A 15,992-nucleotide genomic window follows, 5' to 3' on the forward strand; every position below is an offset into this window, starting at 1 on the left:
TGAGCTCATCCTTTTTTTCACTTTAAAATCTTTTTACTTTCTTAGTATTTATTCAAAAGTTATGCCTTGTATGTGCAGAACTCTGCATACCATTTGATTATAATACCTCACCTCAGATTCATAACCTGCCAGATATAACTTTTTGTATTGCGGATCACTCTTTCATATATCTCCTCCACCCTCTCTGACAATCGTTTGTTCCTTCATTGACTTCTAGGCAGCTCACTGATGGGGGTGACGATATCAGATTGGCTTTTAGAACCCACACCCTGGACACAATGTGGACCAAGGATTGAAGGTGGAGGGAGGTGGGGAGACCGAATAGGAGGCTGCTGCAGGGATCCAGGCAAGAGAGGCTAATGACCTAAACGCAGTCACAAGCAGTGACGGTGGAAAGAAGTGGAGAGATTTGAAAACATTAAGCACATAGGATCAACAGGGCTTGGCCACTGATAGGATGGAGAAATGAGAGAAATGAAAGAGGAAAGGATGAGTCCTGAGATTTTTTTGGCTTGGTTGACTCAGTAAGTGAAGGTGCAATTGTCCAGGAAGGGCATAGAGAAGCAGCAGCCAGTGTTACAGGAAAATAGTAATGGTTCAGTTTAGAGCATGTGCCAGAGGCCTATCATCTCAGAATAAAAGCATCTACCATGATGTTCAGCCATCCTTGGAGGGGAATTCCTATACGTTCTATGTCCATCTCTGTTCATTCCAATTGGGTATTTTAAGAGAGTTCTGACGAGTCAGCCTTTATGAACCGTCAGGTGAACAAACCAATTTTTCAGGTACATATCTGAGCAGTTTCATGGAGTCCCATGGGTTAACCATCACACGTCTAGATAGTCCCAGCTCTTGTTTCTAGTCTCATCTTCTGTAACTTCCCCCACCTACGCTTCCATCACACTCAATCTATCAGTCCCTGAGCAGAACTAGCCCTTTCCCAACTCTGCTGCTTTTGTAACAAAACTGATCGCTTGTTATCACTTCTCAGTGCAGCCTGGCCCAACTCCCTTAGGCAGAATAGCTGCTCTTATCTTTTGTCCTTTAAAAAATAGTACTGGTTTATTTACTTAAATTTTGTTCTACCTGTATACTGTGAGCTCCTGAAGGGCAAGTACTTCTCTCAGTCATCTTTATATCAACTGGCACACAGTAAACGCTTAAATAAATTAATGTAAAAATAGAGCCCTTGATTGAAAGTAATATTATTAGAGCAGACAACTGAGAAATCAAGAAGGGATAGAAAGGTGCTTTCACATTCTGGCAGGGATGGCAAATACCTGGCATTATCCATGCCACAGTTCTTCCACTTCTTGCCCATTGCTGACATGAATAATCAGTCATACTACTCTCCTCTGTCAAGTCTAAACTTGGCCTCAAAAATCTTTTTACTTTCTAGGTAACCGAGTGCTCAGTTGGAACACCAGATAAAATTTATTCCCATCCCAGCTACAGAGAATTAAAGTATTCAGCAGACGGTATTAAAACCTACCGTTAAATGGCTTTCTGCCCACAATTCCTTGACCATAGAGAAAAAGACATGCTTTTAATAGGACAGAATTCAATTTATACAATCTCTTAATTCCATCAATATAACATATATAGCCTCCCCACAGGAGGAACAAAGTACATAAAGTTGAAGTTCTTTACTTGCTACAAAGGAGATAGGTTGTTTTTCTCCACTAAATTATTAATTGCCCAACTATTTGAAATAACAGTAATAGAAGCATACTTGTTGAAGTTTATGAGGTATAGAAAAGCAGTCTTCGGTGCTGGCCCATTCCAATGGATGGTGTAGCCCTTCTCCAGCATGATCACAGGCTGGTACTGTGGAAAGGTTGCCTTCTGGTTAATTCCCCGGAGCACCATAGGGTAGGCTGGATACTCATCTCGTGTGATGGTCATAGTCAGATTCTGAGTGCTCCATGTCTGCACATAGACCTTCAAAACATAATTAAGGATTAAAGGGAAGAGAATGAAAATTTAAATAGCTAAAGAAAACATATCTAGCACAAAGTCAAACGTCTCTACTTTCAAAACAAAAGAGAGATTCTATGATCCGTGCCAGACTGACTGAGTAGTAGCCAACTTCATCCTAAGCTCCACTTACAATGAAGCCTGCTTAAGCTGAAATAGTAAGAACAGACCATGTGTTCTGGTAGCCAAGATCTTCATCATCTCTTCCACAACAGGCCAGCTTATTCGTTAGAATATAAAACCTTTGTGGGTTTACATAGCCTGTCAAAGAAATCCCTCAATCTGAAGTACACACATACAAAAAATTAGTACATTAATGTGAAAACTGATACCCTCTAGTCAAATCTGAAAGACTTTCCTCTGAAATAAGAGATGGAAATTTAAAATATCTCAGAGCTTTGGCTTTCAATTTTCCATGACCTACATCAGCCCAAGAAGTCATTTTCCACCCATTAAAAAAAAAAAAAAAGTTATAAAGTGTTCTGCAAAAACTGGAAAAACATACTAAACTGAGGCAAATTTGAAAGCCCTGAATTTATTCCAGTGGCATTTGAGCCCCATACTGTGCCAAAACAAAATCTTCCCCAAATGCATCCTCCAAAGAACAAACCTCAGAACAATTTCCTAAAACAAATCAGTATCCTGTAACAGAATCCCCCAGAAGTATTAAAACATTTGCAGAATGTTGCATTTAATCCACGCTACTTCTCTGTGTTTTCTGTTCCTCTGATTTCTGCAGTTTTATCCATATTGATTCCTCAATTATAAATTCTTTGAGCCAGAAAGTCTTCTTAACTCTCATTCATGTTTGACTATAGTACTCTTCTCTACTGACACCACTTAAAGATTAAAATAGAGATAGGAATTTATTGATTGTTTGATTGATTGATTGGTACGTGGGCCTCTCACTGTTGTGGCCTCTCCCATTGCAGAGCACAGGCTCCGGACATGCAGGCTCAGCGGCCATGGCTCACGGGCCCAGCTGCTCCGCGGCACGTGGGATCTTCCTGGACCAGGGCACGAACCCGTGTCCCCTACATCGGCAGGTGGACTCTCAACCCCTGCGCCACCAGGGAAGCCCAGGAAATACATATTTTGAGACTACATTTAAATATATATGCTTAATATATTATATTTATTTATTCTTTATTTAAATGTTTATATTTGATCTGTATTTCATTATATAATAGGTTAAAATATAATAGAATACACCCCCGCACCAAACACATACATATATATATATCCTGCCTTCTTCCAAATCCAAGAAGGATTTGAGGTGGCACATTCTCCTTATGTTACCACCTTTCTCCCTGAGCACCTTTACCCTTGGGTCAGCAAAGAGCAGACATCCCATTAAAATATATTTACAAATAGCTAAAGAATGATTATTCTATCTTGAGATCCAGTTGCTTCTATCTTTTGTTAAAAAAATACAGTATTATACATCATCCAAGAAATAACAAATGGCTACATATCTGGACTCCCAGCCCAAATTCTCAGGAGAAAATTTCTGTCCTACCATTCCCAGAGCCGCCTGGGCAGTATTAGACACTTTTTTCTTTCTTCATCTTCAAATAAAAATAGAATTACTACTTTGCTTTTTAAGTTAGAAGTTATCAGGTTCACATTCTCAAATACCTTAGAAAATCCAAAGACTATATAGAGACATTTATAATAAAATATAAAGTTTTCATGAGTGAGCACATACCACTTTAAGACAGATACATGTACCTTTGAATACACATGGCTAGCAATTTAACTAAAACTGTAGCTACTAAAGAATTAAAAGCTTTTTATCTTTTAATTCTAGAATTTCTATATCTTCTTAGGCATTAATGAGTCAACTTAATTTTAGAGGGCAATTCTGGTTAAGAATAAAACGAATGGAAGAAGAAATCACATTTTCAACCACATTCTTCTTTATTTTACTATAATTATTTCTCCATCCTTTTCTTGTCCTTCCCAGAACTTAGGCAAGTATGACTCCTCTCGCTCCCATGGGGATGAGAAATCCCACAACAAAGAAGCTAATACGCCATTAAAATAAACCAGAAAAAGCTCTCTAATCTTTACCCCTCTTAAGCCCTTTGTCTTGTCTATACCACTAAGCCACCAGGGAAGCCCCCCTCTATTCTTTTATCTCTCTTAACATCTATTATTAAATATGACCATGTAATTGTCTAAAATATGGAAATAAAATTCTGCTCTCTTCAAAATTCTGGGCAACTGGTACCTCCATTCTGCAATCTGTCATCCATCAAATACCACTATTAAAATCATCTTTGCAACTTAGAGCCCTGCTCTTCAAATAATACTAATTGCAGCAAGCACTTCACTATGTGCTAGGCCACGGGTGAAATGCTTTACCAATACTCGTGCATTCTATCCTCACAACAGCCACGTACGAGAGGATCTAATATTACCCTCACTGAGCAGAGGCACAGAGCAATTAATTAACTTACCCACCTCATATTTAAGGAAGTAACAAAGCCAGAATTCAAACCCATGCAATCTGGTTCTGGCATCTGTGCTCTTAACATACTACCTCCCTAATTATTCCATCCTCTTATACTGGGCATCCAGTTAATAAATTGCACACTAGCTTAATGTTTTCAAAGAAGTGTTTCCCAATCTATATCATCCCCTTCATATTTTCATAGACATTATATCATAATATAATTTGCAGAATTTCCTTGGATTCCTTCCTTGTCCACTCATTCCAATTCCTAATTCTGTTTCTGAGAACATCTCACTTTCCGTGTGATCTATTGATATTCTGCCTCACAAGTCAGAGTCCCTAATTTAGAGATAAAATAGAGATAATAACCCTGAAAGCAAAGAGTGAAACACTCTCTCAGGGGACACAGCTGTAGCACAGCAAAAAAACCTGGCCTAGGAACTCAGGAAATATGGGTTCTCACCCCAACTACAATCCAACCATATTTAACCAAGAGCAAGTTATCTTACTTCTCTTGGGCTTACTTTTTCACTTTTAAATTGGTTTGGAGTGGGGGAACTTTAAATAAAATTCTGTGAGTCTGTGATTCCTAATGAATTTTTTTCTTTTTTTTCCCCTAAAGAACCCCCCAAAAAACCCATGCTTTGGAAAGTATCAATCATCCCGAAGAGCTGAAGAGTACTCCTCACAGAAGCAGTGCTGTCAGGAGCTGGTAAGGAATCAGGCATCACGATGTGCTCTGGCCTACCTGGGCATAGTTCCCACTGCACACCACTGCATTCCATTTGGTAACATTTACACAGCTTGGATGGCGGATCAGGTAGTTGTCAATTCTTCCCACGTAAACATCCTTGTATCCTGTCACAGAGCCATCAATGTCATGGAATATGGAGTTCTTATCACCATCTAGCTCACAATCTTCAAACCAGGGACCAGGCTTTCCAAAGAAGACATTGAGAGACACCTGAAAACAATGAAAAACAGGGACATCATAAAATGAGGGCTCCTGCCATGTCAGCCAGCATTCCCTGCAAGGACCCAACTTCATATCCATTACAATTACTTTAAGGTTAAAGCAGTTCTGAGTCACAGCATAATTGTCAACCAACATTTTTGATTAATTATGACATGCACGGGGAAAAAAATTTCCCAAAGCCTTGTAGAGTTCAAGCAGCAAGCGTTCAATTTCATCTTCAGTGTTTTCCCTTTTTTTAACTTAAAAACTATTACCTATTCCCCAGATAAAACTAATCCATGGCAAGAGAAACTAGAATAGTTGTGGGAAGGGGAACTATGCAGTCATATGTATTTGTTAAAACTTATAAACTTTATACTTAAGATCTCTGCGTTTCCCTGTATGCAAACTATACCTCAATTAAATAAAAATCTATTATAAGTTCTATCTCCTGAGTTAATCATTTTATTTCACTCCAAATGCTTTAGTTAACTTGTTAATGACTCCTCCCACCAAAAAGTAAGTACAGTTCCAAACTAAAACACAATCTAAGTGTTGCCTTGGTATGGTTGCATGACTCACTACAACTTGTTGAAAAGTGTGTGTTATCTTCTCTCTCCTCAACGTAGACCAAGTCCAGCTCAGTAATTTTCATGTCGGGTAATGTTAATTCAATGCCCTTATCGAACACATAGTACACAGCTGCAAAGCAGGCTGCAGGTTACATGCTTTATTATCTTTAGCTGCTTCTTATTAGTGGTAAGTTATTAATGTTATTCAAGCCATGCAGATACACCTCTATAATGCTTTTATTGGGAAGTTTTAAAATCAGCTGAACATCTAAATGATAAGCAGCTCAATGGAAAATCAGTGATGTGTGGGACAAGTGGCTCTAAATTCTTAGTTCTAGGCTCTTTTCTCTTTTTCCTTATACCTCTTATGGTTAAATCTAAAAGAAGTATAGGGCATACTGTCCACCTCTTTAGGAATAACAAATATGACAGACCATTCCCTTTATGAATGGTTTCAGAGCATTGCCACATTAGAGAATTCTAGGCTGATGAAACACTAAACTTAACCAGCATGGATTCTCTTAGGCTGTTAGAACTCTAGAACTCTGCAACAAACGAAACATCTAAAAACTTTTTTTTTCAGTATGACCATGTCAGTGATCACCAAACTCTGTGCATGGGGAGAGCCACGTGGGCAGTAAGCGAACATCTAACCTCTACACTGGAGAGGTAATCCAAGAACCACCCTATTTATTTACGTGGGACCCTATCCACAGTGTAGCTCTTCCTCTTCCCCTGGAGTTATGTGGCCTAGAAGAGAACCAGTCAACCAAGCTGACAACCCAGCTTGCATGTGGGCCTCTGTTCCATGCCTCAGCTATTCATGAAAACCACATATAGACTTTGGTAAACTATCTTAAGTTCTCTTTAAACTGGGCAACCACAGAGTTTGCCTGTGGACGTGAATGAGAGAACTATGAGCCACTTTCCAATTGTGGCTGTGTCTGTGGGAGCAGAAAGCAATACGGTCTGAGGCTCAATCTCTACACCACTGTCATCTTAGAAGTGGAAAGATGGGGCGAGGCTGGGAGTATATAATCAGATTGTCCTGTGTTTTAATGGTAAAGAGGGTACTGACGAAACTACTAAGAAAACTATTTCTGTGGCCTACGGCATTGTAAACAATTATCTCTAAGTCTTCTTTGCAATCTTCATAAAACCCTTCCAATAGTTCATATAAGAAATAACCTCATTTGTTTCATATCACCCCACTATTCCTCTTCTTTCCCAATCTTTTATCCTCTAGTTCCCCAGAAGAATAGACCCCAGGAAAGTAAAATACCAGGTAAAACCCAAATCTCTTCATGGATTATTATACTGAATTTCAACAAATTATATGTCCTCTTGTTCCTATGAAATTCTACAATTCCCATCCCTGTGTCATCACTTTAAGTCATTTTCCCTTTGAAGATATCACCAGAATATCAGAAATACCCCAGGTCACATGGGACTTCTGTTCTCACCTTGAACTCAGCAGGACAGAGTACCTGGAATTAGGAGTTGCTCTTGCATAGATTTCTCCTCCCAATCGTAAAAACTCAGTGCGAACCCTTCGTTTGTGTTTTCGTCTTTGGAAATGTGCCATCCCTCCTCTACCCACCATACTCACTGTGTAGGAACCATGAGAACATACTTACATGTGGACCAAACTTCACAAGGGAGATGTTATTCCTGGGGGTTATCTGCCAAGAATTCTTCATGAGGAAGCCAATAGCACTGGTATGCCTATCTGGAGTTGGCACATATTGTTTGAAAGTGCACCTGGTGACATGAATGGGCCCATCATAGATCTGAAAGCCTCTAATTGGGAATGTCCTGTTGAGATACAAGATTTTGTTTAATGCATATGGGCCCGTCCCTTTAACAGCACTTCACTTGCATACTTGTTTTATAAATACTGTTGAATATCCCATATACACCAAGCACAATCCTAGGATACAGTGGTAACCAAGCAAGATCTCCAATCAAATGAAACCTACACTGCAGTGAGAAAGGCAAACAGAAAAACAATGGACAATTTCAGATAATAAGTGCTTGAAGAAAGTAAAGACATAGTAATACAATAGACTGGGTAGAAGAGAGATGCTATTTTGGATAGAATGGAGGCTTGTCTAAAAAGGTGACTTGGCTTCCTTGAATCAACTCGGTTAAGGTCTTTTCTTTGATAACTCATACACTTTAGCTTTAGTTCCAAAATTTCTAGCATGAGAACAAAAGACAAATCTGTGCTTAAACAGAGAGAACCTCCTTTCAAGCCACTAAATGATAGTAAGGAGAAATGATATGCTTAAAAGTACAAAAGTGTAAGTCTGCAAGGCTTACTATGTCAAAGGGGATGGCTAGATTGAGAAATTCGTTTTATTCATTTTACTCCTTTCTGTTCCAACACAAACTCCTTAACCTACTAATCATATATTATTAACCGTAATTAATGTACAAAACCCATAATATTCTGGATCCCTTAGGTTTTTCCCCTATTACACTCTTAATGGCATTGCAGAGGACTTCTATAGCAACTAATTAGTTTACAGCTTGGTGGTGTTTTACAATAAAAACATAGATGCTAGCAAGCAAATCAAATAGCCTACTTAAAAATCTATGCCTCTAGACATACATACACTACCAAACGTAAAATAGATAGCTAGTGGGAAGCAGCCGCATAGCACAGGGAGATCAGCTCGGCGCTCTGTGACCACCTAGAGGGGTGGGATAGGGAGGGTGGGAGGGAGGGAGATGCAAGAGGGAAGAGATATGGGAACATATGTATATGTATAACTGATTCACTTTGTTATAAAGCAGAAACTAACACACCATTGTAAAGCAATAATACTCCAATAAAGATGTAAAAAAAAAAAAAACTATGCCTCCTGATGTTTTTCCAAGGATACATCACAAAACGGTCCTCTGCCATAGAAAAGGTTGTAAAGATACAGTAAAATAAAAACTGGATCCATTGACCAACTAGGAATCTTCATTTCGAAAATTCCTCCTTGGCAAAGAAGCAATAGCATTTTGAAATAAAACTAAAGGCCAGTGTAAAATAAAAATAATGGAATTGAATTGGCCACCATTTTTACTGCAGCCCATACCCAACTAATACAGCCTTTTTTCTTTAATTTACATATTAGAAGAGGCAGCTTTAGCCTAATTGTAAAGAGCAGAGCACTGAAGCCAAACTAACAGGGTTCGAGTCCCACCTTAGCTATTTTTAGTAAGTTACTCACTTATAAAGCAGGATGATGACAGCACCTACCTCACTGGGCTTTGCAAGGATTAACTGAATAATAAAGTATTTTAGAACAGGGCCTGATACATCATAAGCATTTAATAAATGTTTGCCATTAAAAATCCATGAAGTTCCTTTCCTAGTGGCTTCCACGGTCTAACAGGAGTTCTACCCATAGCATAGCATATAGTAAAGACGTTCGATATTTCCCAACAACAAACACAGGCGAGAGGAGCCAAGCATAGGCTGCCCTTTGGCAGAAGCTAGTTAAGCCCTTTGGCCAACACTCATTACCTGTCCCCCAAAGCCAACTATGTTTGCCCCATCCCCCTGACCTGTCCTAGCCCAATATCCAGACACAGGGTATAGCTTTAAGGGAATTGATGTTTGATAAATTCTGACATTAGCTCCAATGTAAGGCCTTTAGAACACTAGTTTTTCTCTACCTGGTTTTCCTGCGAGTAAAAGGACACCTCCAAACTGTGTCTCAGAACTGAGGTACAGATTAATTAGGTAATAGTTCCCTAAAAGTTCTGAAGAATCTTTCTAGTACTAAGTACTATTTTAATGACTGTGATTATTTTGGAAGAAAACATGCCAAAAGTCTACCCCCATACCCTTTCAACATCTGAAACATTGTTAATTATACACCTGTGGTTAGGTTTTGGCATCTATCATCTCATTTTCTAGGACTCTTTTCAATAGGTAATTTCCTTTTTCCAGTGGCTATTTCTGAAAACTTACATCACATATTGCGGGAAAACTGACTCAATGTCCATAGTGTTTATGGTTTGGCAGTTCTCTCAAGAAAGAAAAAAAAAAGATTACCAGCTTATATAAGGCCTTATACAGGAAGGATAAACAAGATAGGTTCCTTCATTATAAAATTGATAATGAAATCTATAAAGTGTTTAATAGTTAACGCTCCAGAATTCCAGAGAATACACACAATAGTAATAGCAATAATAACAACAAGAATAATAGTTTTAATAATAATAAGGTCGGAAAAGTGTCACAGTGGGAACCAATCGATACAGGATTATTACAGAAACTTTTGTAAGGGGGTTAGGTTTTCATTTATTGTTTAAATTTAACACTCCTCTGATAAAGCAATGCTTACCTGTTCCTGGGTAACGTCCGAGGCTTCTGGTCTATTCCTCCAGTGCCTACATACTTGTTCTGACCACCCTGAAATCCGTAATTCCTGCTCTCCCCAATAAAGAGAGATTCAGATACCTCTTGGCTGGAACCTTCATCACTTGGGAAGCTTCCGTCACTGTTAAAATGAGAATAATCATTAACCACACATCTCTAGGAAATTTAAATTGACCCTCAAATGAAGGCAAGCTATAACTTTAAAAACCTAAAAATTTTCAAAGTAGCCAGTAGCTTTTTCTGATACGTATTAGTGAGTCACCAAAAGGTGCCTCAAAATTGAACATACCTCTTATAAATTAATATGTGCTTGGCAAATTAGATTTAAACAAATGAGATTTAATTTACAGGAACAACTAATTATTTCAGTCCCAAGCAACAATACTGCAAATGAGGAGAATAAACTTGCCCTGGACAATAATTAGAGGACAAGCATGTTTAAGACGGCAATGAGAATAACTGTTATCTGGAGAAAAATAGATAACATAAAAAGTTTCGTTCTTAAAGACCACTGTGAAATTAGACCAACTTCACAGAAAGAAAATATTTAATCTGCTCCCAACTTTTTTTACTCCCTTCCTCTTTATTCCCCTACTTTTTAAGATCTTTAATCTAAAGATCAAGTGTTTTCTTTTAAGCAAAAAATATGGTGGGCCTACCCTTCTGTGTAATTCCAGCTAGATTCATCTCCTACTCTGGTATAAATTCAATTAATCAATAAAAATGTATTTTTGGCCCTCAAGTGGCATCAGGAAGTGGGTGCTAAGTTTTTTAATGTTAATAAATGATATAACATTCCTGTGTTATCAAAAAATATATATCAAGGTTATTCTACCTTACAGCTTTAAAATAATCAGGTAAGTATTTTTAAAAGTAATTACAAACCTGGCAAAGGTCAGTCCTATTCCATTATCTGCAAATCTATGAGAAAAAAGAGAATGAGGGAACATTTTAATTTATCACATCATATAAGAAGAGGTAATTTGCTCAAAATATTTAATTGTCATAAAATCCAGGAGGTTCCAGTAATGTTTACTGTCCAAGACTACACAAAAATTTCACTTTCCAATAATGAAAAGCATAGGCTCCGCAGTGAAGGCACCTGGTTCCAATCTCAGCTTTGCCTATTACTAGCTGTGTGACCTTGGGCAAGTTATTCAACCTGTTTGCCCCTCAGTTTTCTCACCTAAAGGTTGAAATAATAATATAAGCTTCCTCATAGGATACTTGAAAGCATTAAAATGCTAATTAGTGTCAACCATTTAGAACAGTGTCTGGCACAGAGTAAGCAGCAGGTGTTAGCTGTAATTATAATTTTTATCATTATACTTGGCCCCCATATCTTTGGGTTCTACACCCACAGATTCAACCAACTGTGGATCAGAAATATTAAACAAAAAATTCTGGAAAATTCCAAAAAGCAAAACTTACATTTGTCCAGTGCTGGCAACTATTTACATAGCGTTTACATTGCATTTACAACTATTTAGATAGCATTTACATTGTCTTGGATATAATAAGTAATAGAGATGATTTAAAGTATACAGGAGGATGTGTGTAGGTTATACATACATATGTATATGTATATGTATATGTTATATGTAGGTTATATGTATATAGTATGCAAATACTATGCCATTTTACATAAGGAACTTGAGCATCAGGATTTTGGTACCCATGGGGAGTCCCGGAACCAATCCCCCACGGATACCAAGGAACGACTAATTTTTAACAGTTAGATCATGGTATTCTCTTCAAAACTTTTCAACATTAATACCCAAGCTATTTCTACAGATTTTATACAATATCCATTTTTTTTGCATGATAAAAGTCAGAGATGATGGTAAAATGCCAAGCAGCTAATGTCAGTACCAGCCAGAAAAAAACATTTTTCTAGACTCCTGAACACCAAATCTTACCTCAACATACATCAGACTTCTCCTAAAATTATACAAATGGAAAAGAAGTGAGATGCTTACTGCCTCAAGTCATGTTAACATAAGTCAACAGACTTATTAAGGGAGAATTCAAAACTTTTGTTTTGAATGGCAGTGGAAGAGCATCAGGAAACTGAGTTTCCAAAAGGAAGGAAAAAAATGCAGGTAGTTTCAAAATCTTTATTTAGTGCTCTGACATAGACCATGTTTGTTACATAAAGTTAAAGTCCCAGTTTCTGTTTAATCTCATCAAAAAGCTCTCATGTCACCAGACAAGTTCAGTTCCAATAAAAGCAGCAGAATGAGACAATTCCAAACATTTGCAGTCAGTTAATGCTGGCATATTTCCTCAGAGCTTTTCTATTAGTAATGATACTATGATTCCAGAAACCCCACTGTACTTTCAGTCTACTGGGTTTTTTAAAAAGCCTTAAAAAATAAATACATCAGTGTCATCAGATAATAATTTCATAGACAATACCCACGCTGAATTCTGAACGACAATGTCTCCTCCTCTGACCCAAGCTCCGTTATCATTATTTTTAAAAGCAATGAGCCTGTCAATTAAAGCAGCAACACGTGGCTTTTCAGGGTCTGCATCCTGATGAGGCCGAAACCTTGGGGTTAGGAGAAAAAAAAAAAAAAGGACTTTTAAAAAGAGTAATGAAAAGGCAATGTAAATAAGCTACTTACGATTATAAACTTGTGTCAAAAAGCAGAATTTAACTTTGAACAAAACTAAACTAAAAAAAAAACTCCTTAAGACACAACTTAATTATTTGCATTTCAAATATTGAAAAAAAATACAAATTTGCAGAGAACTGCTTTCATATTTCATAGTTTATTTTTAATCAATTTATATTATAAAAGGGACATTACAGAACACTCTAAGCACTGAAACCATTTCAAAAATAAACAGAAAAACCTCAGACCAGGAAATATAGTATGTTTTCACAAATTCTCAAGCTACATGATATTAATATAAACTTACTGAGTAAATTAATCATATATTTCAACATACATATATGTGAAGCAGAGTATTATTTGAGTTGTGTGCTGGTGAAATGCTTTAGATAGAGAGAAAACTGGATTCAATATCTTTAAAAAGCCTAAATTTTAAATAGATTATACTTATGGAATATTACTCAGCCATAAAAAAGAATGAAATTCTGCCATTTGCAACGTGGATGGTCCTAAAGGGTATTCTACTTAGTGAAATAAGTCAGACAGAGAAAGACAAATACTCTATATTATCACTTATAAGTGTAACCTAAAAAATAAAACAAACAAATGAATATAACAAAACAGAAACAGACTCACAGACACAGAGAACAAACTACTAGTTACCAGTGAGGAGAGAGTAGATGGGGGGGCAACATAAGCGTATGGGATTAAGACATACAAACTACTATGTATGAAATAAATAAGCAACAAGGATATATTGTACAGCACAGGGAAATCTAGCTATTCTTTTATATAACTTTAAATGGAGTATAATCTATAAAAATATTGAATCACTATGTTGTACACCTGAAACTAATATTGTAAATCTACTATAATAAAAAATACAAAGAAAAAATGTATCAGCACTTAAAAAAAGATTGTATTTCATTGACTTATTAATTATAAAGACTGAATGTTACTTTTTCTTTCTTATCCTTGTAAAATATTTACAAGGACCTTATTGAAAAGGCAAAAAAAAATTGGTATCAAAAACTGTTAACCAGGGGCTTCCCTGGTGGCGCAGTTGTTGAGAGTCCCCCTGCTGATGCAGGGGACACAGGTTTGTGCCCCGGTCCGGGAAGATCCCACATGCCGCGGAGCAGATGGGCCCGTGAGCCATGGCCGCTGAGCCTGCGAGTCCAGAGCCTGTGCGCCACAACAGGAGAGGCCACAACAGTGGGAGGCCCGCGTACCACAAAAACAAAACAAAACAAAAAAAACCGTTAACCAGGGAGATTGGTTCAAGATGGCAGAATAGAAGGACGTGCGCTCACTCCCTCCTGCGAGAGCAACGGAATCACAACTAACTGCTAAACAATCAATGACAGGAAGACAATGGCACTCACCAAAAAAGATACCCCACATCCAAAAACAAACGAGAGGCCACAATGATACGGCAGGAAGGGCTCAATCTCAAGAAAATCAAATCCTATAACTGGTGGGTGGTTGACTCAAAAACTGGAGTACACTTATACCACAGAAGTCCACCCACTGGAGTGAAGGTTCTGAGTCCCACGTCAGGCTTCCCAAGCTGGAGGGCTGGCAACGGGAGGAGGAATTCCTAGAGAATCAGACTTTGAAGCCTAGCGGGATTTGACTGCAGGACTTTGACAGGACTGGGAGAAACAGAGACTCCACTCTTGGCGGGCACACACAAAGTAGTGTGCGCATCAGGACCCAGGGGAAGGAGCAGTGACCCCATAGGAGATTGAACCAGACCTACCTGCTAGGGTTGGAGGGTCTCCTGCAGAGGCAGGGGGTGGCTGTGGCTCACCGTGGGGACAAGGACACTGGCAGCAAAAGTTCTGGGAAGTACTCCTTGGCGTGAGCCCTCCCAGAGTCTGCCATTAGCCCCAGCAAAGTCCGGGTAGGGTTTAGTGTTGAGTTGCCTCCGGCCAAACAATGAACAGGGAGGGAACCCAGCTCCACCCATCAGCAGACAAGCAGATTAAAGTTTTACTGAGCTGTGCCCACCAGAGCAACACCCAGCTCTACCCACCACCAGTCCCTCACATCAGGAAACTTGCACAAGCCTCTTAGATAGCGTCATCCACCAGAGGGCAGACAGCAGAAGCAAGAAGAACTACAATTCTGCAGCCTGTGGAACGAAAACCACATTCACAGTAACAGGGACAAAATGAAAAGGCAGAGGACTGTGTAACAGATGAAGGAACAAGATAAAACCCCAGAAAACAACTAAATGAAGTGGAGATATGCAATCTTCTAGAAAAAGAATTCAGAATAATGATAGTGAAGATGATCCAGGACCTCAGAAAAAGAATGGAGGCAAAGATATAGAACATGCAAGAAATGTTTAACAAAGACCTAGAAGAATTAAAGAACAAACAACTAGAAGAATTAAAGAACAAACAAACAGAGATGAACAATACAATAACTGAAATGGAAAATACACTGGAAGGAATCAGTAGCAGAATAACTGAGGCAGAAGAACGCATAAGTGACCTGGAAGACAGAATGGTGGAATTCACTGCCATGGAACAGAATAAAGAAAAAAGAATGAAAAGAAATGAAGACAGCCTAAGAGACCTCTGGGACAACATTAAACGCAACAACATTCACATAATACGGGTCCCAACACAGGAAGACAGAGAGAAAGGACGTGGGAAAATATTTGAAGAGATTATACTTGAAAACTTCCATAACACGAGAAAGGAAATAGCCACCCAAGTCCAGGAAGCGCAGAGAACCCCACGCAGGATAAACCCAAGGAGAAACACAATGAGACACATAGTAATCAAATTCACAAAAATTAAAGAAAAAGAAAAATTATTGAAAGCAACAAGGGAGAAACAACAAATAACATACAAGGGAACTCCCATAAGGTTAACAGCTGATTTCTCAGCAGAAACTCTACAAGCCAGAAGGGAGTGGCATGATATATTTAAAGTGATGAAAGGGAAGAAACTACAACCAAGATTACTCAACCTGGCGAGGATCTCATTCAGATTTGACGGAGAAATCAAAAGCT

At 38.3% G+C, this 15,992-nt stretch overlaps 1 protein-coding gene across 3 annotated transcripts in view; it reads right to left on the reverse strand.

The window, feature by feature from the left end:
* CEMIP2 (cell migration inducing hyaluronidase 2) overlaps positions 1-15,992 on the reverse strand; it is a 78,403-nt gene that overhangs the window by 14,734 nt on the left and 47,677 nt on the right. For all 3 annotated transcript variants that reach the window (XM_049710772.1, XM_004276391.3, XM_049710773.1), the window contains 6 exons: positions 12,766-12,897; positions 11,229-11,264; positions 10,309-10,464; positions 7,600-7,777; positions 5,184-5,399; positions 1,733-1,941 (listed from right to left, as the gene is read on the reverse strand). In XM_049710772.1, the coding sequence (XP_049566729.1) occupies positions 1,733-1,941; positions 5,184-5,399; positions 7,600-7,777; positions 10,309-10,464; positions 11,229-11,264; positions 12,766-12,897 (927 nt within the window). The remainder of the gene's footprint in view (positions 1-1,732; positions 1,942-5,183; positions 5,400-7,599; positions 7,778-10,308; positions 10,465-11,228; positions 11,265-12,765; positions 12,898-15,992) is intronic.

Source organism: Orcinus orca, chromosome 6 (genome assembly GCF_937001465.1).
Source record: "Orcinus orca chromosome 6, mOrcOrc1.1, whole genome shotgun sequence".
Taxonomy (NCBI): Eukaryota; Metazoa; Chordata; class Mammalia; order Artiodactyla; family Delphinidae; genus Orcinus; species Orcinus orca.